Raw genomic sequence first — 26,578 nt, forward strand, 5'->3', positions numbered from 1 at the left:
CAATGTTTCCTCCTTGTGGTATGAGGATAAAGTAACTGCCTTTTTACAAGAAACATCATGTTAGAACAACTACTGTATTTTCCCAAATCCAAGACAACTCTGAACTTAAGATAGCCCCAATAATTAAATTTGATACGTGGTAAAATTCTATAAAATTGTTATAATTCATATATCACATCTCATGTTAAATTGACCCCCCCCACACTTGCTACTGCAGCAGGCAAAGCAGTGGCAGGGGGGCAGGCAGCTTGGCCCCTGACCCTTGCCTTCCCACACCTTGCCCACTGCAACCTGTCCCTCCTTCCCCCCCATTTGCTCCCCCTGCTACATGCCACTACCTACCTGCACCCCTGACACCTGTCCCCGACATCTTCCCTCCCCCTGACTGTCTCTACCCCCCCCTCCTCCACAACCACTTACCCATACTCCAGACCTGCTCCACGCTGAAGCATGGAGTATATTTGCTACTACCATGCTGGTTTGAGGTCCAAGCAGCAGTGGCAGCAGCTCTGGCGCAGGCTCTAGGACTTGGCTGGAGCTGCTGACAGTGCATCAGCTGTTACTGGGCTGGGGCAAACATGTGCACTGTGGCCCAGGCAGGGCCATACCAGAACTGGAGTGAGGGTGAACAGCAAGGGAGCTGAAGCAGTAAAGGGGTGGAGACCACAAGCAGAGGGGCAGGCAGCAATTATGATTCCAACCCTGTCCTGGGGTTATGGTGAGAACAGCCACCTGCCCCCATATACCCAAATCCAAGCCAAGGGACTTTTCTCATGTTAAAAGACCTCTTCTTGGATTTGAGGAAATCAGCTATATAGAAATGCAACATCAATAAACTTGCAATACAATTTACAAGACTTGACATTTACAAAGCTACTTAAATGATCAACAGTACCGTTTAAACAAAATCCTACTCTGCATCACCATGCCAGGCTGCAATTATATGCCCTTTCTATATACTCCCATTTTAATGAGAAGAAAGCAGAGAAATTTCAGAGACATTTAAAGGAAAATATGCAATAAAAATAATACTCACCTTTTATTTACTGCCTCATCTGTAAATTCTGTGGGTATGAGAGAGAAATACTTCCCCATCTTCAGCCACATGTTAGATTTGGGGATCCATCCATTATGTGCATGAATAGTATGGATTTTAGCAAGTTGCCTGGCTATAAGTCTGTAAGATAAAGTTTAAATGTTTATTTTATCCCAGACATCTGGCTAGTTAAAGCAGGTTGCCAAAACACCCACTGGTATTTTTAGCATCAGGAGAACACAGTGAGGACATACACAGAACCTTGTCACACGAAATCAAGGAGGAGTCACGGAAGATGAGAGGAGTGTCAAGTAAAAAAGTACTGAAGATCATGAAAGGTTTCAGTCAACTTTGTAGACCCAATCCTGGGAAGCTTTCATAGAGAAAGAAAAAAATATATATATTCCCCTTAAAACTAAATAAAGTAAACCTTGGCCCCAGCTCAGCATTATTAAAATATATAAAACCTAGCTGCTATATAATGATTTCAAGATTTCTAAAGGTTTGCAAAGGCACTATTAAAAAAGAAAAAGCTTAAGACAGCTGCTAAAAGCTCCATATGACAAGAATCCCTTAACTATGCACAGAATTGCACTTAACTAATGGTATGGTATTTAAGCACTTCTTAATTTGTAAGCCATCTGAAAACGATAAAATAATTGGTTTTATCCATTTATCCAAGTAACTGAATTTTTCATAGCCTATCAGTGATCATAAGAGACATATACCAGTATTACATAGATTTTGATTCAAATCTGTGACATTTAAAGATAAAAAAAATAGAAATCAGCTTATTGGAGTTCTTTTTCCTTATATCTCAGTAGCTTTCAGAAAGCTTTCAGAAAGTTTTAACTATAAACTGGATCTTGAAACTGTTAGGAAAGCAGGCTTGGTGGTGGTTGTCATGGTGTGGGAGCCAGCAAAGAACCCATCGTTTGAATTTACCCAACAATTTGGCTCTCCCTACAGTGAGCAGTTTTCACACTTCTGGTTCTCTTGAGATTTAAACACCTTTCTCTAGATTCCTTTTCGATAACCTTCTACTGAAATTTTAAGATTTCAGAGGATGAAGCCTGAAAGACTTTTTAAATATTTCCAAAATAAGAAGGTTTTCCCTCCAATATTTAATCCAGGGGAAGAGGGGAACAGACAGGGGTCTATGGCCAAGGAAAAAAAAAAAGCTAGGCCAGTTTTTGTACTCCTAAGCATGCCCTTACTGAGAATGCCAGAAGACAGCAGCAACTGCATGCAAGACATCTACTTCTTCCACAAACTACAGAGGTGAGCTGTGGAGGCCATATGGAAGGAAATCACTAAGCTGCTACTGGTACAGGCAAGCAGGGCATTTGTATGTAGCTAAGAAGCTACATCCCTGTCCAACAGACATGTTTTCCCAAAAGCATACTGCAATTCCCTGTGCAAAAGGGCAACATAGTTTCTTAGAATGCATCAGAAATTAAGTATTTTTTTAAGAAGTTTTACCTGAAAATATCAGGATTGCAAACATGCTCTGGATCCAATGCTTCTCCCTGCATGAACTCGTAGCATAGACCATTATTGAAAGTGCAGTACAGCTGCGGCGCACAGCCATGGGCCTGCAACACTCGGAAACTCTTTACTTCCTCATCCCGGTCTACTAAGAGCTCGGTCTTGTTCCCATAGATTCTAACTAAGACCACATCATCCATCTCATTTCCCACATAGCAGCCAATAAGTTTATTGGTGATTCCATCTGTGAACAACTGCAATATAAAAATAATACATTAGCTATTCCACAATCCTACATCTGCTTGCTTGTACATGTGTGAAAAAATCTACTCATTTTTCTTAATTATAGGATCACCCTTTCAGTGGATTATTTTTTGTTTGTGGAGGATTTTTAGCTAGTAGCCAAAATGTTTGCTAGCCTGTGCACTTTAATCTTTTAAATAAAAAAAAAGAAGAAGATAAATAACCAATACGGAGAACTAAGTGTTGTGGAAAATGCACATAATTAAACTACATTTCAAGGTGTTTTCTAATAGATGAACAAGGGGGACAGTGAGAAAGAGACTGGAATTTAGAAACTCTATACAAAAGCAGCAACACGGGACTTAATTCTCAAAAATGAGTTTTCAGAGAAGTTGTTTTTATTCTGTTCATCAGCATATATTCCAGCAAAACAGAACTTCAGCCATACTAGTAAATGTAAGTACAGTAGATATGAAAACTGTTATATAAAACTGGAAGGATAGCAAGGCATCATTTTCTAGGTTTGGTGTCCACTGCCTGAATGAGCGTTAAAAGGATCCATTTTGGACCTTGATCTTCCTTTCAAGGCCAGATGAGGGGTATTTTTTTCTGTTTTGTTTTGGTTTTCTTTTTAATTCAAAAAGAATCCAGTGAAGGTGATAAGCGTTCACATCATGTTAGAGCCCTGGTGATCTCTTTTGTCTAATACCCGAGGGCTTTCCTGGGTTAGGTGCGACAACTCTGAAAGCTACAATTCAAACCTTCAAGTAAAGGAATCAGTACGCTTGTCTTCAGCCCCAGGTATTCTAGACTCGAGTCTAAAGAGAAGGACACAATGACCTCCCCAGAACGAAGAGTTTCAGGCAAGTCTCATTAGCCTTTTGTATTCTCTTTGAGAGCTATTTACAAGTGGCATTTCTGGCATGTGCCTCTCAAAGAGGCACAATAAACACCTTGTGTGCCTGTCATTAGAAAGCATTACTGCCTTGCATGAAGAGCAGTTTTTTTAAGACTGCAGACATGGCTTTCAGTCATAACTTTAGATCCAATTTTGGAAAGCTCTCAGAGAAAGAAAAAAAATCTCCTTAAAAATAAATAAAATAACCTGACCCCACCCAGCATTATTTTATTTTATAAAATAATCTTTATAAAAATAATTTTTATATACATACATACATACATACATACACACACACACACACACACACACCCCTAGCCCTAATGAACAACTGCTACATAGTGACCTATTTAGATGGATCTACCCATAAAATGGGTAGATTGCACAATAGATATGTATGCCGAACACTAGAAGTTCTGATTCTGGGTCTTGAAAGGAAATGAGTAACAGCTGGACTTCTGTGCCTTTCACTCACAGACATAAGAGGCAATGATATAGTCAAGGGTCCAGAATAATCTGAATGTGAATAAGTGGGCTGTGTTCACACCAACGGTGGAGTATGCACAGACATTGGCCCCAAAGAACTCAAATGTCAAGTCTCTTAAAAGGGAATTCTATTCTTTGCTCAGCTTTATGTGGAGTCCTAGCTCTAGGACAGCTTCAAGATCATTGGTTCTGGGACTGTCACATCAGCGCACCAAAAGTGTTGGATAAGCAAAGTGGAAGAAAGCCTGGCAGATTTCCCTCTGGAGGATGGCTGAATTTTAGTGAATTTCATTGAAACAGACATGATCACACAACCAGGCAGACTACCAAGGCTGGTTACATTAGCCATAATTTTTCAAAGTGCAAGTGTTTTGCTTTTCAACACACAAAGCATTTACATTCCCAAGCGACAGGCTTAGTTTCAGAAACAATTAACAGAAACAAAGAAGTGACTGAAAACATTGATATTCCCATAAATACTAAGTTTACTGCAACACCACCAAAATTTTCAGCATAAAGAGGGACAAGCAACTCAAAGCTATGGTTCCCACAGCAACCACCATTTGTATTAGTGTAGTATGTGTCTTGCTGCTTATGCGATTCTATTTACGGTCACAACATATCTTCTCTCCCCCCCCCCCTTAATCTTTAGTTAAGATTACTATAATAAACAGCCTTTACAAGCATTACATTTGGATTACTGGATGTGGAAGTAGTCAGATACTTTATTTTGGCGATTCAAAGGAAGACAAAAATGCCAAAAGATTACACACACTTGTGTGTGTCAGTGATTATAGGAACATACTAACTGCTCAGGTAAGGTGATTACAAACATTTCAGCCAAAAGTGGCCTGTGAAGCTCTCTCACCTAGCCTGCAGGACTCCCCACTTGTCCAGAAATTTGGCTGTGGGGGAGTGGTGGCCATAATACAACCACCGTCCCTCCTACCAAATTCCTAAACCCAAAGCCCCACACACCTGGTGGGAGCCAGGCCATGTCTACCCCCACTCCTGCCCCTGAAGGACAGACTATGTCCCCTTCTCATCAAGGACCAGGCCATGCCCGCTTCTCCCCCTGCAGGCCAAGCCATTCTGCTTCCCCCATGGACCAGGTTGGGCCCAGGCCATGCCCCATTTTTTCCGGGGGGGGGGGGGGGGGAACGGAGGGGGGAAATGAGAAGGGAGGAGGCCATGCTCCCTTTTCTCCCCTATGGGGTTGGGTCAAGGCCTTTCCCCCTGTCCCCCCACCTCCATCAGGCCTGGTCCCCTGCCCCTCTGCACAGCAAGTAAAGTCTCCTTCCCCCCCCCATGCAGGGTCAGGCTCAGGCCAGGCTGTCCCTCTCCATCTGCTCCTCTCCATCTGGCAGGATACTGGATCAAAACCACCACTGAGCCCCTGGGTGAAAAAGGCTGAGCAACACTGCATTAAATGGTCATTTCCAAAATTTATGTTTAGAGTTCTTAAAAAGGCAATGTTCAAATATGAACTGCTTCAAATACAAAGATTAAATTTTCTTTGATAACTGAACTGAAATCTGTTTGGGGAACATGAGACTGACTTCTTTCTTTAAAAATTTCATAGAGGTAAAACTGAAGGGGCCTTCCCTATCTGAGTCAAAACATGAACTATTCAGAGACAACTCAGTTTAAACTCAATGTAAGTTCTTGGTTCTCCAGTATCTCTTGGATGGATGTTCTTGCTCAAACATTATCCTCCCTTTTGTCTGTCCCCTTTTCTTTTTATCCTCTGGGGCTGCAGACCAGACAAAATGAAAAACAGGAGGGAGAATACCAGGAAAAGTTCAAAAGATTTACAGGAGCTCTGTGGCTGAGTATTCAGGTACTGTCATATAGATTTTTATGAAAGCTCTGTAGAGCAGGTAGCTTTTCTTAAGATATCCATGTCCTGCAAGAAATGGTCCCACCATCAGAGATCTGAGCATGATGTCTCTTATGAAGAAGTTGACTTGACCAAAATTATTAAAAAAAAAAAATTAATATGCTGATATTTCTTGTTAAAAACAAGGCCTACTTGTAAAATAAGACTGCTTAATAAAAAGCTCTAAAGTGTCAAAAATAATTTTAAGTCCCTTCAGCTTAAGAGCATCTTTTATTTAAGCCTCTCTCTTTAAAGAGGAATCCTTCCCCAAGAATACAGTCTGATTTTAACTCTGATTGGTTATTTTTTCCACACCCAGTAGGAAGATATAAATCTCTTATAATGATGAAAACAGTCTCTGTTCATCATAGTTCAGATGCCCCATTAACTACCTGAGTAAACATCACTACGAACTGAAGGTGATAGCTACAAAACCTTGAGAGCACTTCCAGGAGAAGTGGGTTTAACTCTATTCAATTAAACAGTTAAAACTGTCAATGTCAAAGGAATAGTTTGAAAGCAAGGCACTGGGATATCTTCTGGGCCAAACTGCCATTAATAAATCCATTACATTTTACCTGTTCTGGTTGAGACTGATGGGGCCTTGTGATGTACATCATTTATGGACAAAGTTTACTTCCATGTACCCAAACATTTCATAAAGGAAAAATAAAAAAAGACACAAATATACCAAAGAAGATGTCTGTACTAATTTTAACCAAACAAACCTATTGCAGTTTTAACTCTGAAGTCAAATCCCTAGAGAACAGATGGTCAAACTGACCCAGCACTAGCCTCTATCTGAAAATACCACTTAAGACAACTTGCAGGCACAAAATTTAGGTCCCTGGGATTAAGAAATGTGTCTTGTTTAGTTTCATACTGGCTTACTACTTCTTTCACAATAAATGGAAATATGAATGTTAGCAGTTCTTAAGATAGCTACAATTATTATTTAACACTATCACTTGTTGTTCAAGTTCTTTCAGACTTTGTAAACAAGGTCATATAAGTTGAGGCATTCAAAACCGAACTAGAGGTTTCTTTTACAAAATCCCATTAAATGGGGTGGGAGAGGCAGTACTACATTCCCTACTTAGCGTTGAATGTTTCTAAACTAGTTCCAGTGATTAAAAGAACCTGTACTGGCAAGAACAGTGTATACCAGAGGTGCTCAATGTCTAGCACACAGGCCAAATGTGGCCCTCAGAAGCAGTGCTTCAGACAGGCCAAGACATTTGGCAGTAGAGAGTGGTGACCGTTAACACAGCCACCATTCCTCTGGCCAAATTCCCAAACACCAAGCCTCACACACCCAGCCAGAACTAGGCCATGCTCCCTTCCCCCCATGGGGATAGGTTGAGTCAGGCCACGCCCCCTTTCTCCTCCATGCAGGGCCAGGACACATCCACCCCTCCCCCCGCCAGTGGTGCCAGGCTGCTCCCTGAGTATGGCAGCTTGTGCCAGCCCTGGATCAAAACTACCATCTGGCCTACAGTCAGACCAGCACTGTCACTTCAGCACACCAGGGAAAATGTTTGAGCAATGGTATACACTAAAAACTAAGAACATGAAGCGTTTAAGCGTTCTTTGTTACAACTAACATTAACTTTAAACCGGAGGTGCTCAACTTCTGGCCACAGGACAGATCCAACCTGCAAAGCCATGCCAGGCCACCCAGCCTACAGGGCTCCCCACAGGTCTGGAAATTTGGTGGCAGGGTAGCAGTGGCAATTATCAGAGTCACTGCTCCCGTCACCAATTTTCCAAGCTCTGTGCAGCAGGATTAGGTTCATGGACCAAACCGAGCCCGCAGACCAACTTCTCAATGCCCATCCACCCCACTAGAGCAAAAGGTTGAGTAGCACTTTTGTAAACATAACCCTGTTGAGTGGGGGGGGGAGGGGGGGAAGGAGGGGGGGTTGAGGTTTATTTTTAGTTTTACATTTTAAAAACCATACACTTCAGTATTCATACTCAGATGTAGCCCCGATTTTCAAATGAAAATACATTCTTCCCTCCTCTCTCTCCGCCTCCTTCCCACACACCTCTTACTTCAGATGCCCATGTTTAGGGACCTACCTAGATAGATCATGGCAGAAGTTTGTGGTGCAGCAGAAGCTTTAATCTCACTCGTTTTGCCATGCACCCCCTCCCCCAGCACTGAGCAGGTGAGGCAATTAATGCTGCCATCCAGCAACAGGGAGGGTACATGGCAAAAAAGAGCGAGATTAAAGGCACCACGAACTTCCACCATGATTTAGGGAGTTCCCTACCCATATTGGTATGCACGTATGGCAAACTACCAGACCTGAAAGTTTTAGGCCAATGGATAATTTTCTCAAAATGCTGTACGTGCCTGAAGAAACAAAGTGTCTCTCATCCATACACAGACTAGCTAGGGAACTCTATAATAAAAAGAACATGTTAAATGTTGGGTGTAGTGTTAAAACTTCATTGTTTTCTAGTTTAACATTTCTAATTATTATTTCAGAGCATTATTTCAGAATAGAAGGTAGAATTTGCTACATGCATATTTTAGCAGTATACCCCCTAAAGAGAATTGTTTAAATTTTTTATAGTAAGCAGGATTCAACCGATAAAAAGAAAAAAAAAAAAAAGTAAAAGGGTATGCAAACGACAAAACAAAACCCCCAACCACCCACAAAAAACCCTCTTTTAAAAGGGTTATTGGCATGTTCTCCAGAAGTTTTCTAAAAATCTTGCAGTTTCTTTTGATTGCAGAGACAACTAGGAATTTGGGGCATTTAAAGCCAAATGTATAGAACCTGCAAAAGTAGAACCTGTCATTTCCTCTCAGTAGTTTAAACATGGCAAAGTACTTGTGGAGATAAATGGGGAAAGAAGAGGAAGGACAAAAGTTACAGCAGTGGAATCACATGGTTATTCTAAGGCACATACATCACGATGGCTCATTAATTTTTCTTATTTTTTAACTCCCTTCTTGTAAGTGGCACTGCATAAACAAGCTTAAATTAGTTTGCTGTTTCACAACATTTTTTAAGCAGTTGAGGGCTATATTTTAACATATTAAGAGGAAGCTGCAATGAACAAATCAAGTAAGTTGATGTCTAATCTTTGCAGAAACAAAGAGATGTAGTGCTAACTAAAACTTTTGAGTTTTACCATTATCTTTAGAAGTTAAGCCATCTTCTAGTGTAATATTATTCTAACTACAAAATCACAGATGCAGGATATTTGATAATCTTTCACCTGGTCCTCCTCTCCACAAATCAAGTAAAGCAAATTGATTCTAGCTACGACTTAGGATTTTTTGAGTCTCTTCAAGACGACTTAATAGCACGCTACTATTCTCTACTCTACGCCATTTCAATGTTAATTGTGTTCATTTATTTAAAAAAATGACAATTAGAAGATTTTTTTCCTGTTGCTGTTTGACCCTTGAATGTGGTGCTTGATTGAGACAACACTCAGGTAAATGATTTTCATTCTTTGGCTGTAGCACACATCAATTAGATAGATGCAGTTTTAGTATTTGCCTGTCACATACTTATCAAGCACAGAACACCAATCCCCACGGGACAGTCAGACTCTGCCCTTCATGAAAGGAATAAAACAACACAGGTGCAGGATATGCAGGCCAGGTGTGCGCAGGTCATTATTGGTACACCCTACTAAAAGGAATTTCATCTTTTTCAAAAAGTAAAGCTCAAAAATAAGGAGTGAACTTGAAGCTCAGGAGAATTTGTGGGCCAGGTCTCACTGGATTCCATCCGTCACGGTTGGCAGGACAGAACCAAGGCATGATCAAAGCCACTCCATATATGTGCTCACTGGATATTACAAAAAAACTGATGTGGTGTATATGCTCGCTTGGTATATATGCACCTGGAGGAGGCTCTGCACCGAAAACATACTAAGGAAATGGACTCAACACCTTCCAAAACAATAAGGGAAAATAAAGGTTTTGTTATAACAAACAAAACAATAAAACCCCAAAGAAACATTAGTGAAGAAGTGAGTAAGGTGAAGGAGAGAGAATGAAACTCACAAACAAAATGAACTTGTGTTGTAAAGAGAACTGTATGATAAACACCCTAAAAAACTGGATTAGCAAGTGGTAGTCTTAAGAATCTTTGAGCACTCAATTTTCAATGAGAACTAGAAGAGCTGTTCTCAAAAAAAATAAAAATAATAAATAACATCCCTACCCTGACTGACAGTGAAGTATAACTCACAAAATAACAAAGTACATATTAAGAAAAAATATCAACTTTAACAGAGAAAACAGACCCTTTAATGCTGGGGTGGGCAAAATATGGCCCACAGGCTGCATTTAGCCTGCCAGGCCATTCTAACCAGCCTGCAGGGCGCCTAAAAATTTGGAAAATTAGTATTCATCTGCTCCTGGCTGCCTGTCAAAGATGAAATGAACCAGGGGCAGTAAGACCCAGGGGGAGATGACAGGAAGACAGAGCCACTCAGCCCTGCCCACCCCCAGCAATTTCCCCGCCCCCGTCTGCTCCAGCACAATGTGGCTCCTAGCTGCATCGCCACACTGTGGAGCACAGGGCCTGCACAGATACCCAGGATGTGTGTGTATGTGTATGTTCATAGGGAGAGTCCTACATGCACACCCCAACCTACAGATGCACCCACCCCCACCTCACACTGCCATACATGCATACCCCCCAGCCACCCTCCCCCTGCACACATCCCCCCACAAACCCCATACCTACCCACATACCATATCCACACACACCCACATGCTCCCTCACCCCATACCCACACCTATCCACTTTCACACATACCCACAGCTCCCCCACAAACCTATATCCATCCCCCATAATATACAAGAGTAAGACTTCATTTTAAGCTATTATATAAAATCACCTCTTTCACACTACGCAGGTGGCAGGGGCACCTATCAAGGGGCGGGGCTACTCATGTAGCTCTTGACAGCTTGCTAAAACTCAGGAAGTGGCCCTTCAGCTGAAATAAATTGCCTGCCTCTGGTTTAATGGGAATATTAAATTGAGGGAAGCAGGAGAGAGGAAGGATGATTGTTTGGAAAAACACATTCTATTTTTTCTGATTGATTTGAAAGACAAAAGAAAGGGATCTAGCTTTAAATAATGCAATATTATTTGGATCACACTTAAAGTACAACATTATTTCCTGGGCACCTCATTATTAAGAAGATGGAGAGTTCTGAGAAAAGCAATAAAAAAAAAAAAAAGTGAGGTGTAGTGAAAGAGAGAGAAAGACACGATTTTATTCATAGCCAAAGTATAGTCCAAGACAGGACAACAGACTACAACTACTTGAAGAATGGTATGCTAAAGGTGGTGTAATTAAGAGCAAGGAGACAGAAGCAACAAGAGCAACATTTTGGCTGAATGGTACAAAACATGCAACAGTGAGATACTACGCTGGTGATGTTTCAATGACTTGAGATGCTTTCAAAGTAAAATGGGGAAAGAAAACAATAAAAAAAAAAAATAAAAAAATCTACATTTACCCTGCCAATCCATGATTACAGACATAGAAAAAGCAAGAGACAGAACACATGCGTTTTCCTGATGTGAGGAGGATCAGGACTTAAAAGGATTTTCTCTCTCCCCACAAGGAGTCATGGGCGAGAAGAGGGATCCCCCTATTTTGGGGAAAAATATTCCCCAGAACATGGTGTCACCACTCCAAACCACTAACTTCTGCTACCTTTTCCATGTCTTATGAAATGCAACTTTTGAGTTTCTCCTTATTCTGAACAGACAGGCAAAAGGCTCAAGCTTGTGAACACATCAATGGATGGGTGTTAGTGTATGTCCTGGCCCACAGGAAAAGCATAAATTCTGTTTCTTATATCATTAATAGAACTGAGTTTTGTTGACTTCTGCTCATCATGGTCATGAATTTTAGAAGCAATTCATGCCAAGCTTGTCTATTACCCCCTCAGTACAAGTCTCATTAGTGTTAAATGAAACTAAGTACATCAAGGAAATTAGATCCCATGATCTGATAATTTAGGAACCACTCAAAGTACTTGTTAGCATCTATTTGTAACATGCTGCTATAAATAATTCTTTGTACCCAGGAGTTCTTTCAATTGCTTATTAAAATGCAGTACATTCTTCATGAACTTGTTTGAAGGTTTTTTAAAGCTATTGTTCAAATAAACAAACTTACCATTTTGCTTCACAAAGCAGTTTTATATGTACATTTCATTCCTTTATTCATTGTGTCCTTAACGTAAGATTGAAAATGAGGCAGACACTCAGTTTCAAATGTTTTGCTTGCTTACCAGTGACACCGAAACGTAGAGCACGAAAATGATTCCATGACATAGAAAAGCATCCATTGAACAGAACAAATAGGGAAGAACACCTCTGAAAACAAGGAGGCCTGTAAAAGGACGGGAGGCCCAAATCCAAAAAAGCCGAGTCATCAGGATAATGTACGGTCTAGTGGAGAACAGTTGAAAGAATACATACACACACAGGATCCTAGGGAAATTCTGGAAGTAAATTTAGCAATAGGAATTGCCAATGAATTTGACAAAGATGATTAAACACAGAAGACAGATGGCAGCAATATTCTGGATCTCTAAGTTTTTACAGAAAATTACTTAGGTAAAGCATACATGGATATTATAGCAATCAATACGATAAGTATTTTCAGATGAAATAAGGCCAAGCCAAAGATGAATTCCGACAATGTTTCTACAAATTACAAATATAAAATGTGGCAGGAAAAGTAGCCCGAGTCAAAGCTCTGGTGATGGAGGTCATGAAAACCTGAACTGGTCGGAAAAATAACGGAGTAATGGCATGAAAAAAAAATAGTCAAACAATGACTTGCTGCTCTCCAAGTGAGGAGCCAAGACTCTTTATGAAATTCAGGGAGATGGCCACTAACAGAAACATGACAGGCCAAGCGAATCAAGGAACAGTACAGCAGGTTCAAGCTAGCAACAACACATTTGTGATAAGATGGATAGAAAAACCATAACATAGCAACAGGCTTAAAAGCCCAAGCTTGCACCTGCAAGCTAATGCTCCCGGTATACAAAGTGACAGTAATGCAAGTCACATGGATCAAGCAGGAACAGGAATGGAAACATGTTATCAGAGGCAAAGAGTACATCCCTTAATAATAACACAATAGCTGGCAGTGGCTATCATGTACCAAGTAACTTCCCGTCCACATCTTCGAGGATGAAAACAGAAAAAGGAGCGATAGAAGTAGTCCTGCACTGATAGAGAAACAAGTGAATGTAGTAATGCAAGAAGCAAAGAACCAACAACCTTGGAGTCATTCTAGCTGACATATTAACATTTTTAAAAACAAAAGGAATGTAGGACTCAAGTGTTATGTGATCTACAGCCATCTGAGTCAGGACAGGGCTTTATATTAAAATAGTACGTGATAATGGAACTAGAATTATGCAACACTGCATACACCCATATGGTAAATTACAGTGAAAAAGTACACACACACACACACAACACTAATTCTGGCATATCATAATTCTGAAGGCTAGCCTTTACAAACCTAACATTCTCCGTTTCCTGTCAGTATGCCTACATGTACACAGCAGAAATTTGTGCAAATTATGATCTGTCAGTTTTACTTTACTGAAACTGCAGCATTACATGAGAACCTATTATAGCCATCAGACTATCATTCCCACAGTATATTCAGCTATAACGTGGATTTAACAGGGCTTTTTGTTTGAAGTGCTTAAAATGCCCTGTCCTGCATTGCTACTTATCTTCCAAAAGTTAATGCAATTGGCTATTTTATTGTGATCAGCAGAAACACTTGTCAGATGCCAGCTTAACTACAGCAAACCTGGCTCTCCACCAGGTTGCAAGGGTAAAGCTTATACCAACCTAACTAGTGCTTTCAAAGGCATAAAGGATTTACTCTACCATTCAGTGATACAATACAGCTATTGATTCACTTATTTTATGTAACAGGAGAGGATGTAGCCTCTCCCTGTTGCCAACGCAGGTCACAATCTGTATTGAGATAAAATTTCAAATATCTGTCAATACACAGGATTTAAAGAATGATTTTAATAAGCTCTCTCAGAGTTGTGTTGTCAAGGGAAGACTGAGCCCAGAAACCCTGTTTGTTGAAATAGGGCTCCTTATTATTTTCCATCTGCTACTCCTTTTACTCTGAATAGAATGGAGGAAGAAGCAAGCCAAAAAGATGTAAAATAATAAATTGTGACACATGATCTAGTCTTCATCATCAGGTGGTCAGATATGAGACAGTCAGTCAAAAATCCACCATTCTAGATTAACCTAAGAGGCAGGTAGCCATTAGCTAGCATCATAATTGGTGTTAAGTGGCTGGCTATTAAAACCAGTACTTCATAATTAATTGACAATAGGGTACAAGGATAAATTAGCTTAATCTATGTTGCATCAGTCCTATAGCTCCTCCCTTTAGGTCACAACTGATGGACACAGGCAAGGCAAGGCAAGAGAGGCCTGCACTGTTGCTGCCCATACTATGGGGTCTTGGGTTAGAGGCGCGCAGCCTGCCGGACACCAATGGGGAGGGGTGGCACACAGCCAGCTGGACAATATTTTGGGCTGGAGCAACGTTCCCCGTCCATCTGTATCTGCAGCAGCAGCAGCAGGTGGAATTGTGGCTCCAGCCAGGCAGGGGGCATGGCTCCAGCCCCAAATCCTGCAGCATACCTGGACATGCCTGACGGCACACCAGTGTGCCACAGCACACCAGTTAGGAAACGCTGCCCTAGGGCCTTCTCAAGTACCCCAGGGGTATGAGTACCCCTAGTTGACAACCACTGGCCTAATAATTGGAGCCTTAGTGGGAGATCCAAGTTCAGTTTCCTTTTCACCTGGAAAGGTTAAGTCCCTACCTTCCACCCCTCAGGAGTGCCCTGAAGACTAGACTAGTGATTCTCAACTAGGGAGCCACAGCACCCTGGGGTGCCTTGAGAGCTTTTTAAGGGTGTCACTGGCTGCCATGCAATATAAGCACTATTAGGTGTGCAAACATGATTCACAAGATAAATCCAGATACTTCAAATAAGAATACAGTGTCAAAAGCATTTAGACACATTGCAGTCTTTCTGAGTTCTTTGCAATAGAAGAATTGCTCTATTTTTTTTTTTTTTACTGCAGAAAAATAAGAGAGTGAAAACTAAGAACTATGATTTGCAGAGGGGTGCTTCTGGTCTAAAGAGACTGAGAACCACTGCACTAGATGACAGGTAAAGCTAACCGGGGACACTCTCTAACCTTTTTGATGAAGCTGCACCGTTCTACAGGAAATAATTTAAGATACATGGGGCCAAAGGAGTGCAAAAGAAGCATGACCTTTTTATCCTTGTGGCTAAGGCACTCAACAAGGGGACATCCTGCGTTAATGGTCTCTTCTCCCAGGATTGTTTTTATATTTTACCCAGTGACGATTTCTTTTGTGCTCTTCTCAAGATTGCCACATAAGGGGGCCCAACATCAAAATCACAGAGAATCAGATTCAGAGAAGCACAGCTGAAGATACCTACAGTGGTCATCTAGTCTAACCCCCTGCCTGAAACAGGACCATCCCTATCCAAACCACTGTATATAAATTCATTGTCTAACCTCCTAGCAAAACTACACAGTCAACCCCAACAGCAGACATAATACCCTAACCTCCCACAGGTAAAGCAAGGGGATCAAAGTGGCCAACCTCCTGTTGCTGTAGAAGTTAATATAAGCTCAAAAGATCCCAGAACGAGGGGTATACCTCCTGCTAAAGGTGGCAGCAAAAATCCCCACAGTTCATAGCAATCTGATGGAGAAGGGGAGGGGGGGAGGAAGAGGGAGAGACTTCCTTCCTGAAAGCAATAAAAAGGTAGTAATTTCCCTAGAATTTCTTTTTCCTCATACAATAGAAAATATGGAGGAAGCTTGTCATTTTAAGTTAGTGCGCCATCATGCGCTCTATTTTAAAAAAAATAATATTAAAGCTGCATCCCAATACATATTCCTAGGACACCCGAGACAATAGCCATAAGCAATGTAAAAATGTTAACCGAGTCTGTAGAAATAACCCAGGTACGCACACCTTGACATGACATTTTGCTTGCATGAGATTAAGTCATGTAGACTTATTGCATTATCTGACATTACATGGTTATTATAATAAAGCTTGATTACTTTAATTGTATGTATCAAGTGATAAGACTAGAAAATCTAACACAGCCTAATGTTAGCTATCACATAAGCAGGACGTCACAATGGGTGTGGGCACCTTAAATCACTACAGCCTCAGGAAAATTTGAGAACTCTGACACCATAGTTAATTCTTTTCTCTTATTTCTTACCACCTGTATCAAAAGTATGTAAAGACATCCATCACTAGTGTTTAAGCACATTGAACAAGTCACAATACTTTATAAAAAATAAGCATCTCCACAGCAACTGAAGTGGGAGAGGATTATGATTTCAAAAGGATAAGCAGATAAACACCTAGGCAACAAAGATCATCTTCTTGTGAAAGCATCTTTTAGATTAAAAAAAATAGGGAATATGAAGTGCTAGTAGAAATGTTGCTAGTTAGTGTTTTAATTTCTTAAACTCCTGAGCTTGACCAGGAGTTTGCCCGGGAACCGGCTGAGGCAGCATGCTCCAGGACCATGGTTATCACGGGTGACTTCAATTACCTGGACATCTCGTGGGAGGATCGCTCAGCAAAATCTGAGCGGTCGCAAAGCTTCCTCTTGTGCGTGGATGACCTCTACCTGACTCAAGAAGTCTATGGGCCAACGAGAGGCAAAGCGCTGCTCGACCTGGTACTGGCTACTGGGGATGACCTAGTCGGCGACCTAGTGATCGATGGGAAGCTGGGTGACAGCGACCACGAGCTGATCACCTTCACTATCCGCCGAAAAGCTGGCAAGTCAGTCAGCAACATGGAAGACCTTGACTCCAGGAAAGCCGACTTTGACAAGCTCAGGAGGCTTGTCAGTGAGGCCCTAAGGGACCATGACCACAGGGAGAGGGGAGTTCAAGAAGAGTGGTTGCTCCTCAAGGGAGCGATCCTCAATGCACAAACTAAGTCTATTCCATCTTGGAGGAAAGACAGCAAGGGGGCACAGCAGCCCCCCTGGCTCTCCAGGGACCTAGCAGACCTCCTGAGGCTAAAAAGAAAGGCCTACAAAGGATGGGAGTCACCTCCAAGGAGGAATATTCTGCACTGGTCTGGTCCTGTAGGGAGCATACCAGGAAAGCCAAGGCTGCAACTGAACTCCAACTAGCTTTGAGCATCAAGGACAATAAAAAGTCCTTTTTCAGATATGTGGGGAGCCGGAGGAAAAGCAGGGGCAATATTGGACCCCTGCTGAACTAGATGGGGCAACTGACAACTGACGCCCAGGAAAAAGCCAACCTATTAAATAGGTACTTTGCGTCGGTCTTTCATCAGCCCCATGGGACGCCCATGCCCGCTACTGGGACGGGAAGTCTGGGTGAGGGTGATCCCCTGCCCTCCATTAATGCTGACTTCATGAAGGAACATCTTGAGAAGCTGGATACCTTCAAGTCAGCCGGCCCTGACAATCTTCACCCCAGGGTACTCAAGGAGCTGGCGAGCATCATAGCCCAGCCTCTAGCACGGATCTTTGAAAACTCTTGGCGCTCTGGTGTAGCGCCCGAAGACTGGAAGAAGGCCAACGTGGTGCCTATCTTCAAGAAAGGGAGGAAAGCGGATCCGGCTAACTATAGGCCCATTAGCCTGACTTCTATCCTGGGGAAGATCTTAGAAAAGTTTATTAAAGAGGCCATCCTTAATAGACTGGTTGACGCCAACATCTTAAGGGATAGCCAGCACGGGTTTGTTGCGGGTAGGTCTTGCTTGACCAATCTCATTTCCTTCTACGACCAGGTGACCTATCACCTGGACAAGGGAGAAGAGATTGATGTCATATATCTTGACCTCAAAAACCCTTCGATCTGGTATCCCATGATCACCTCTTGGTGAAACTGGACAGTTGTCGCCTTGGGTCCACCACGATCCACTGGCTGGAAAATTGGCTCCGTGGTCAGACCCAGAGGGTAGTAATTGATGGAAGTCACTCATCATGGTGTCCTGTGACCAGTGGGGTCCCCCAAGGCTCTGTCCTTGGACCCATACTGTTCAACATCTTCATTAACGATGTGGACACTGGAGTCAGAAGTGGACTGGCCAAGTTCGCCGATGACACCAAACTTTGGGGCAAAGCATCCACGCCAGAAGACAGGCGGGTGATCCAGGCTGACCTGGACAGGCTCAGCAAGTCGGCAGACAAGAATCTGATGGTGTTCAACACCGATAAATGCAAGGTTCTTCACCTTGGGAAGAAAAACCCGCACCATCCTTATAGCCTCGGCAATGCTATGTCGGCTAGCACTATGGAAGAAAGAGACTTGGGGGTCGTCATTGACCACAAGATGAACATGAGCCTGCAATGCGATGCTGCGGCTAGTAAAGCGACCAAAAAGCTGGCTTGCATCCACAGATGCTTCTCAAGCAAATCTTGGGACATCATTCTCCCCTTGTACTCGGCCTTGGTGAGGCCGCAGCTGGAGTACAGCGTCCAGTTTTGGGCTCCACAATTCAAAAAGAATGTGGAGAAGCTTGAGAGAGTCCAGAGAAGAGCCACATGCATGATCAGAGGTCAGGGAAGCAGACTCTATGATGACAGGCTGAGAGCCCTGGGGCTCTTTAGCCTAGAAAAGCGCAGGCTCAGGGGTGATCTGATGGCCACCTATAAGTTTATCAGGGGTGACCACCAGTATCTGGGGGAGCGTTTGTTCACCAGAGCACCCCTAGGGATGATGATTAGGTCGAATCGTCATAAACTACTACAAGACCATTTCAGGCTGGACATAAGGAAGAATTTCTTTACTGTCCGAGCCCCCAAGGTCTGGAACAGCCTGCCACCGGAGGTGGTTCAAGCGCCTACATTGAACACCTTCAAGAGCAAACTGGATGCTTATCTTGCTGGGATCCTATGACCCCAGCTGACTTCCTGCCCTTTGGGCAGGGGGCTGGACTCGATGATCTTCCGAGGTCCCTTCCAGCCCTAATGTCTATGCAACTCTATGAAATCTATGAAATTTCCCACAAGACAGTAGAAGGCCTAAGAAGTGCAATGTAAAGGGCAAAAGAAAAAACCCACAATCAAGACAGAATGTACATAGTATCATACAGCAAGCGTTAAAATGCTATAGCATTTCAACGAACAGATACTGGAAAAAGTTGAACCGAATAAGCCTCAATTATTTTTAAATGCATTTCCTGCCACTATTCTACTCTTGCAATGGTTTGAACACCACATTACCTTACTTTAATTTTATTTGATTAAGAAGGTCTAAAGGCTCATTATTAGGGGTATGCCGATAGAAAATTTTGGGGTCAATGCCGATATCTGATGCTGCCAGTTTTCTTTATATCGGTACCAATCGAATATTGGACTGATGTATTGGTGTGCCTCTACTCATTATACTCTGAAGCCAGACCAAAGTTGTAACACCCCGCAGACCAAGAAATATTTCGAACAGAAAAGGAATACAGTGGGGGAAAAAAACTAAGAAAACAAATTGCCTGAAGAAAAATGACGCAAACATATGGGTGACAAAATGCGAAAGTAATAAACCAGGAATGGAGGAGGAGTGGCATGTAAAAGAGACAAGTTACTCCAAAGACAAAAGTAGGAATCCTGAAGGATAATATCTTCAGTTAAAACAGTGTTTTGGAGCTGAATTTTTTTAATTCTGTTTTTTTTTTCCTCATTTGTACTGTTATAGCCATGTCAATTATTACACAAACCTTAAAAAATTAAGTGGCATATAACGTAGTCAATTCGGAATATTGTAGCCCTGATGGTCCAGGAAATATTCAAGAGAAGGATTTTTATGGCATCTTTTACTGGACCAACCATATAGTTGGGAGAGCTGTTGCACAAGTTTTCAGGAATCAAGTCCCCTTCTTCAGGTCTGAGAAGGAAGTAGATGTAGGCCAAGCTACATTTCAGAGAGAAAAAAACTCCATACAAATGTTAACAATCTGCTTAGAGGGACGCAACATATAATGCAAATGAATGGATTCAAAGGAGGATTGCTGTTAGAGGGTGTAGAATAGAATAGTGAGACTTAATTTATCCATCCTCTTCATCCAATAATAAAGGCATTGTAATATCAGTATTGGAGGATGGATAACATTTAATTTAGCAGTGGCAATGAAGGCTAAATGATCAATTCAAATCTTTAATCTACGGTCTACTGTTATGATTAACAGTATTATGAAAAGGACTTTGATAAAGTGCACTTTTGGAGATTTTGAACTGGTGTTTGTCAGAAGAGCCATAAGAATTTGCTTTGGAACAGACTCATGATCCATCGTGAGACAGGATCAGACTCAGCACTATAATTTTTCTAACCTTGCCCTTTTAAGATTACTATCGCAAGTAGAACTCGTTAGTTTTTTTCTGCAACATCATTGTATTAATTTACTTCCCAGATGCCCATCTTAAGTGCAGTCTACCAAAATCCTGACTTAGACTAAAGCAAGTTACAAAACCTTTCCAATGACTAATAAAGGAATTACTGGATAACTGAAAATATTCAAAAATTTAAAAATAAAGTAGTGAGATTCATTCACGCACGTAAAGGCAATTTAAAGGCTAGAAGGTGAGTAACAATACTAGACAAGCAAAACTTGTTTTTTTTAGAAGAACTGTTTGTTTCATTCTCAGAGGAGTCCATAGACTGACAGTCAATTTCTGAATGAAATGAAGGATACTAGTGTAACAGCAGATTTTAGTTAAGTGGAAAATATCTGTACAAGAAGCATATGTTGTGATATCGCTTTGGATTATTTTAGGCAAAGACAGTGAACCAGGACAGCCCACCTGGAAAAGAGATATTCTTAAGCGTTTGAAGGTAAAAATGGGAACACTTAGTTCTAGATTCTTGCTAACTTTCCTTCAGATTCTAATCTCGTGGTCAGATTTAAATGATAGGAAGAGCAATATTTAGATCAAAGGATTTTTTTCTCTACAACAGTGGGAAGTGAAAAAAGCAGTTTGATTACTTAACTTGGAATATTTCCCACTAAAAGTGAATATGAATACCCAGAGGCAAGAAAAAAAGAGTTAATTTCCTTGTTTTGGAACCAGCTTATGTTATGTAACACTTCCTGATTCACTAGGATTTCCAATACAGTTTGGTATATTTAAACATTATAGTGAAAGGATATAACTGGGAAATATTCAAATTTTAACAGGATTTTCTTCTCTCCCCTGAAGTTCTACCAATAAGTATGCTTGGAAAGCCTTAAGCATATGTAACCAGTTATAAAATATATTTTATACTGAGCTAAAAACCCTACATGTAGTAAAGCAGCAGAATACTCTAAAAAAACATGGCAACTTGGAAAACAAGATAAACTGGGAAAGGTTTGGCCCACATCACAGCCCATTCCTGCAAACTACTTAATTTGCCTAGTTAAACTTCGGACTTTTTTTTTTCTTCTTTAACGTAAAGATCAAAGGTGGCTAGACACGCAGCTCAACTATGAAAAGATTCATATTAACAAGCCATTCTGCTTGCCCATCAGCACATTCTTTAGCTGTTGTGACAATCCTGCTACATCTCAGATAAGTCAAATCTGTATTCCATCCAATACACATCTCCAGCTTTTACTTCTCAACCGATTGTATTGTCCTCCCACCAACTTTCCTTCTGTTGCATACTTTTATTCAGTATGCCTATACTGTTCACATCATTGCACTGCACTGGCCTTCAAAATCCAGATGTGTGACTGCATGGAGGGGGGAGGAATAAATTTAAGTTTAGTTACCTGGGTGCAACATTAAAAAATAGTAGGGAAAATAAAGGGTGGTTGAAAGAATCTCATTAATATGTTCATCATGATTAAATATACTCAAAGACACTAAAGTACAAACTGAAGAAATCTAAATAATGATTTTAAGATCAAATAACTATTTTAAGATCAAAATTCTTCTACCTGCTAAAACATGATTAAAGCACATTTATTTTTAAACTTGTAGTACTGGCCTATTTGTGACTTCACCCACAATATGCTCAAGTTGCACTGTCATTATGCTTATGTACCAAAGAATCAAACACCAGTATTGAAGGTTTTTGTGGTGTAAGCCACTGACTGTTTCAGGAAAAGAGCCAGAATTATGAACACCATGGTCTACTGTGTAAAAAACAGCACTAAAAACTTAGCAAGAGCTGTGGGTCAGCCCTTGAGCCACACGGTATAAGGTTTTTTAAAATCCGTTTTCCAGTTCAAGAACGAGAATATCCTCAACAGAGCATTTTTTTAATGATTCATCTAGAAAGATCCCATGAACTAGCGGTGCTCAGCTTTCTGGTGATGATGGCTTGGGACCAGCCCACAGGCAAGAAGGGTTGGTGTATAGGACTTGTCATCTGAGCTGTAGGGAGCTCCACATGCTCCAGCTGAGCAACACTGCCATAAAATAGGAAGGAATTGAAATAACTGACTTTTCACAGCTGAGTAAAACAGGCTGGACAAGACTGAATCAACTACATTTTTGGGGAGAGAGGGGTGTCACAGTCCTTTAAGTACCGTCCAAAATGAACATAAACTTTTAGGGTAAATGTGCTGTGTCACTACCTGCAGAGTGCTCTTATCCCACAAACAAGGGGCCATCACCTTGGGCATTGGGGGCCAATTTTTTGGCAGGCAGGCAGGCCGGCCACAAGTCAGCCCTGTGCGCCTAGTGCCACTCTGATCCTTTTCCCCTGCCTGCCTTGTGCTTCCTACCACCTGCCCTATGCTCCCCAGTTGATCTGCTGCTCTGCTTCCTGCCCTGGCCTCCCTGCCCCCTCTTCTTTCTGCTGCCTGCCTTGGGCTTCCCCTGTGCACAGCTTCCTGCCCTGTGCTCCCCACTCATCTGCTGCTCTGCTTCCTGTCCCCAGCTCCCACTCTGCTCTGCTTCCTGCCAACTGCCCTGTGCTCCCCATCAGCATTAAAATTACAGGGGGGGGGGGGGGCTGAAGCCCTGCATAAGACACGAGAGCCCCTCGATAAGATTTGAAAATCAACCTGGGGGGAGGGGGGGTCTCTGATTTTATTAGAGCATCCTGATGGGCAGTCCAATTTTTTTTTGCAGACCCCCCCAGAAGACTCAGTGCAATTGGAAGCCTCCTCCCCATTGAACTGATGCTCTGCTTGCTGCTCCTTGCCCTACCCTGCCTGCTCAGCCTCCTGCCCGGGGCTCCCCACCAACCTGCCTCTCTGCGGCCTCCCAGCCCCGCCCGTGGAGGGCGGCCCAGTGGCGCAGAGCTGCCGCCGTTGCTGCCAAGCGCCCCAAGCCCAGCGGGGGCTTCGGCTAGACCCCCCAGCTCCCCCCGGACGGGGCAGCCACCTGCTTTCCGCCCCCGCCCAGCCGCAGGGAAAGCACCGGGGAGGGAGGCCCGGACTGCGCAGCGGTCCCGAGAAGGCGGGGAAGGCGCGAGCGGCCTTTGTGTGCGAGCGCGGGAGGAGCCGAGCCGAGCCGAGCCGAGCCGCCCCGCCCCGCCCGCGCCCAAGCCCTGGGCCCGCCGGGCGCCGCAGGGGGACCCCAGGCCGGGTGTGCTCAGCCCCGCCGCCCCCCGGGCCCCAGCCCTGGCCGCTACCTGCAGCGTCACCTCCTCGGGTCTCCAGTGCGGGCGCAGGCGGCGCAGCAGGCGCAGGGCGCCCGGACGACAGCCAGGCCCCTCCTGGTCGCGCACCGTGATGTCCAGCTTGGGCACCTCGGGGGCGCCGGGCGGGACGTGGATGTAGTTAGCCATGGCGGCGGCACTGGGAGCAGGCGGCGGGCGAGCTGCTGGGACTAAAGGGGGCGGGGGAGAAATTTCCAGCTCGGCTGCGAGCGGCGGCTCCGGCTCCGCCTCCCGCGGGGCAGGCTGGGATGGCGGCCCCGCCACCCCACCTCTTCCCTCGCTCGGCCTGGCGTGTCCCTCGCGGCGGGCCTCGCCCCGCGCCCCTTGTTCCCCCCGCCGCCGGCCCTGCTTTGTTGCCCTCAAGGCGAGGTGGGCCCTGGCCCACCCACGACTTCAGACGCCTCTCAGGGGCCCTGTGACGAAGCATCACCGCAGGTCGTGGGGCAAAAGAGGGACCCGGGCGGGACGGGGAGGAGTGTGCAAGGGGGCCCGAGGCGCGGGTGGGCGCTGCCAGGTGAATTCCATCTCTGTCCGGAGATGGAAATGGGCCCACAACGCCCAAGCCAGAGTGTCTTTCCCAGTCAGGCCCATTTGACATGCCGAAAGATTGCAGCTTAGGCCCATCACAAAATACTATAAACCTCCCTTAATTAGGAATGCCAGCGGGGGTACACCAGTTAATTCCGGGGACAAAGAGAAAGCAGAAAGGGGAGTGAGATCATAGGTTAATACCAGATTTGGAAGGGGAGGCAGAAGAGAGCACACTGGCCTGCACCCGCAGTCTCCCAAATGAGTCGAGGGAGCTTGTGGATGCCAACTTGTGAAACGCTGCTGCAAGACATGAGCAGAGGAGTGAGGAAGTCAGCCCCATGCCCACCCAGGTTCCTCTTGGCCAGAGCCTCCTTCCTGGTCTTGTAGATGGCCAGCTTGGCCAAAGCAGGAGAAGGTTGACAGGAGGTCTGGGAGCTTGGTGGAGCCACAGACAGGGACTGCATAAACAAAGTGCAGGAAGTAGTGCAGCCAGGGTCTCAGCAGGAAGTTCTGGAGGAAGTAGAATTTCATAGCTTTCATAGACATTAGGGCTGGAAGGGACCTCGTAAGATCATTGGGTCCAATCCCCCTGCCCAAGGGGCAGGAAGTCAGCTAGGTCAAAGGATCCCAGCAAGATAAACATCCGAATGTTGCTTGTAAGCTCCTACTCCAGACACATTCACCACCTCTGGGGGAAGTCTGTTCCATGCCTTCGGGGCTCAGACAGTAAAGAAGTTTTTTCTTATGTCCAGCCTAAAATGGTCTTCCAGGAGAGGTGCTGCAGCCTGCACTTACCCTCAAATTAGGGTTGTCAACTCTGACTGAAGCTATTTCAGGAGATTTTAATAGGATATTTTACAGAAAATAAATAAATCTCCCAGGAGTAATGAGGAATAACAGCCATAGGTTGACAGAGAGTAGATTTAGGCTAGATATCAGGAGGCACTACTTCACAGTCAGGGTGGCTAGGATCTGGAACCAACTTCCAAGGGAAGTGGTGCTCACTCCTACAAAAGGTCTTCAAAAGGAGGCTAGATAATCACCTTGCTGGAGTCCTTTGACCTCAGCATTCTTTCCTGCCCACGGCAGGGGGTCGGACTTGATGATCTGCTCAGATCCCTTCCGACCCTACCAACTATGAAACTTCCTTTCAATAGTCACCGGGAGATGGATGCCAATTCCAGCTGACTCCCAGCCAAGCTGGGATGGTCAGCAACCCTACTTAAAATGGAACAGCCCCACTCCCCCTTTTTCTACTTCCATACTAAGCACCACACGCACAATAAGAATTGAAGTGGTTTGGGTTTTGTTTAGCAGCTGGAGGGCCTGCCCTACTTTACTTTAGGACAATGGAGATCACTTCTTCAGCTCACAGCTAAACTGGCCCCAAACACATTTCTGCCCTTAGAAATACTGCTTTTGGCAGAAGTGGTCCTGGAACCGCAATTTCTGCCTCCAGTGATGCACTCCCCCACTGCTGGTAGACCCATTAGCTGATGAGGCTCCCAACCCTGTCGGCATAACTATCAGTCAATGTATTCCTTGCTACCTGTTCAAATTAAACCTGGATAGAAACCAGCTATAAAGTTGTTGCACATTTTCAGGTTCTAACTTACAGTAAGCTCAAGTGAACTACAATGACTTCTAGGATGACTCTAAGGAGGTGCGTCTACACAAGACACTTCATGTGCAGAAGACTAATTCTACTGTGCATTAGTATGGTGGTCAAAGCCCGTGCTAATGCACAGTAGATTTAATCTAATGTGCAGTAGCACCACAAAAAAAAAGTGCGTTTATTTGCCCTAATGTGCAGGAGCACTGATCACAGTGCATTAAGTTTAGTACCTATCATTATAGCACATTACAGCACGTTTAGTACCTGTCATTACAGCACATTAATGAACGTGTAGATGCACCTAGGCAGTGATTTCCCAAACTATTCAGGGTTTATACTCCACTGCAGTAGTCAGCCACTCTTACCCCACCCCCACTTTCAGCCACTGATTCCCCCTGTTGCTGCCACCCTTGCTGCCAGTTGCCTCTGGCACACTCCCCTCACAAAGGGGTTTGCCTCACAGCTTAAGAACACTGCTTTAAGATAGCCTGTTGCTGAGGATGTATCACATTTTTCAAATTTAGCGATCCAGAAAACTTTCATAAGAACCTGCTTCCATACTATTTATAAAGCAGGTTTACTACAGTTTGGCCTGTCTCTCATGAATGAATCCCCAACTGTGCTAGGCCCCAAACAAAAGTAGTAGATTGTTCATCTATTTAACTATTGTTAAACAGACAAGTAAATGAGTAAGGGGAAAGCTGTA

General features: G+C 43.5%; 1 protein-coding gene across 2 annotated transcripts in view; it reads right to left on the bottom strand.

Moving 5' to 3' along the window:
* The window catches only part of ETNK1 (ethanolamine kinase 1), a 49,213-nt gene extending 25,287 nt beyond the window's left edge, over positions 1-23,926 (bottom strand). The window contains exons 1-3 of one of the 2 annotated variants that reach the window (XM_019489477.2): positions 23,700-23,926; positions 2,519-2,778; positions 1,037-1,177 (exon numbers count right to left, since the gene is read on the bottom strand). In XM_019489477.2, coding sequence (XP_019345022.1) covers positions 1,037-1,177; positions 2,519-2,778; positions 23,700-23,855 — 557 coding nt within the window. In that variant the 5' untranslated portion in view covers positions 23,856-23,926. The remainder of the gene's footprint in view (positions 1-1,036; positions 1,178-2,518; positions 2,779-23,699) is intronic. The other variant, XM_006269729.4, reaches the window with a different exon arrangement.
* Between the last annotated feature and the right edge of the window lie 2,652 nt (positions 23,927-26,578).

The sequence above is a fragment of the Alligator mississippiensis genome, chromosome 4, assembly GCF_030867095.1.
Source record: "Alligator mississippiensis isolate rAllMis1 chromosome 4, rAllMis1, whole genome shotgun sequence".
NCBI lineage: Eukaryota > Metazoa > Chordata > Crocodylia > Alligatoridae > Alligator > Alligator mississippiensis.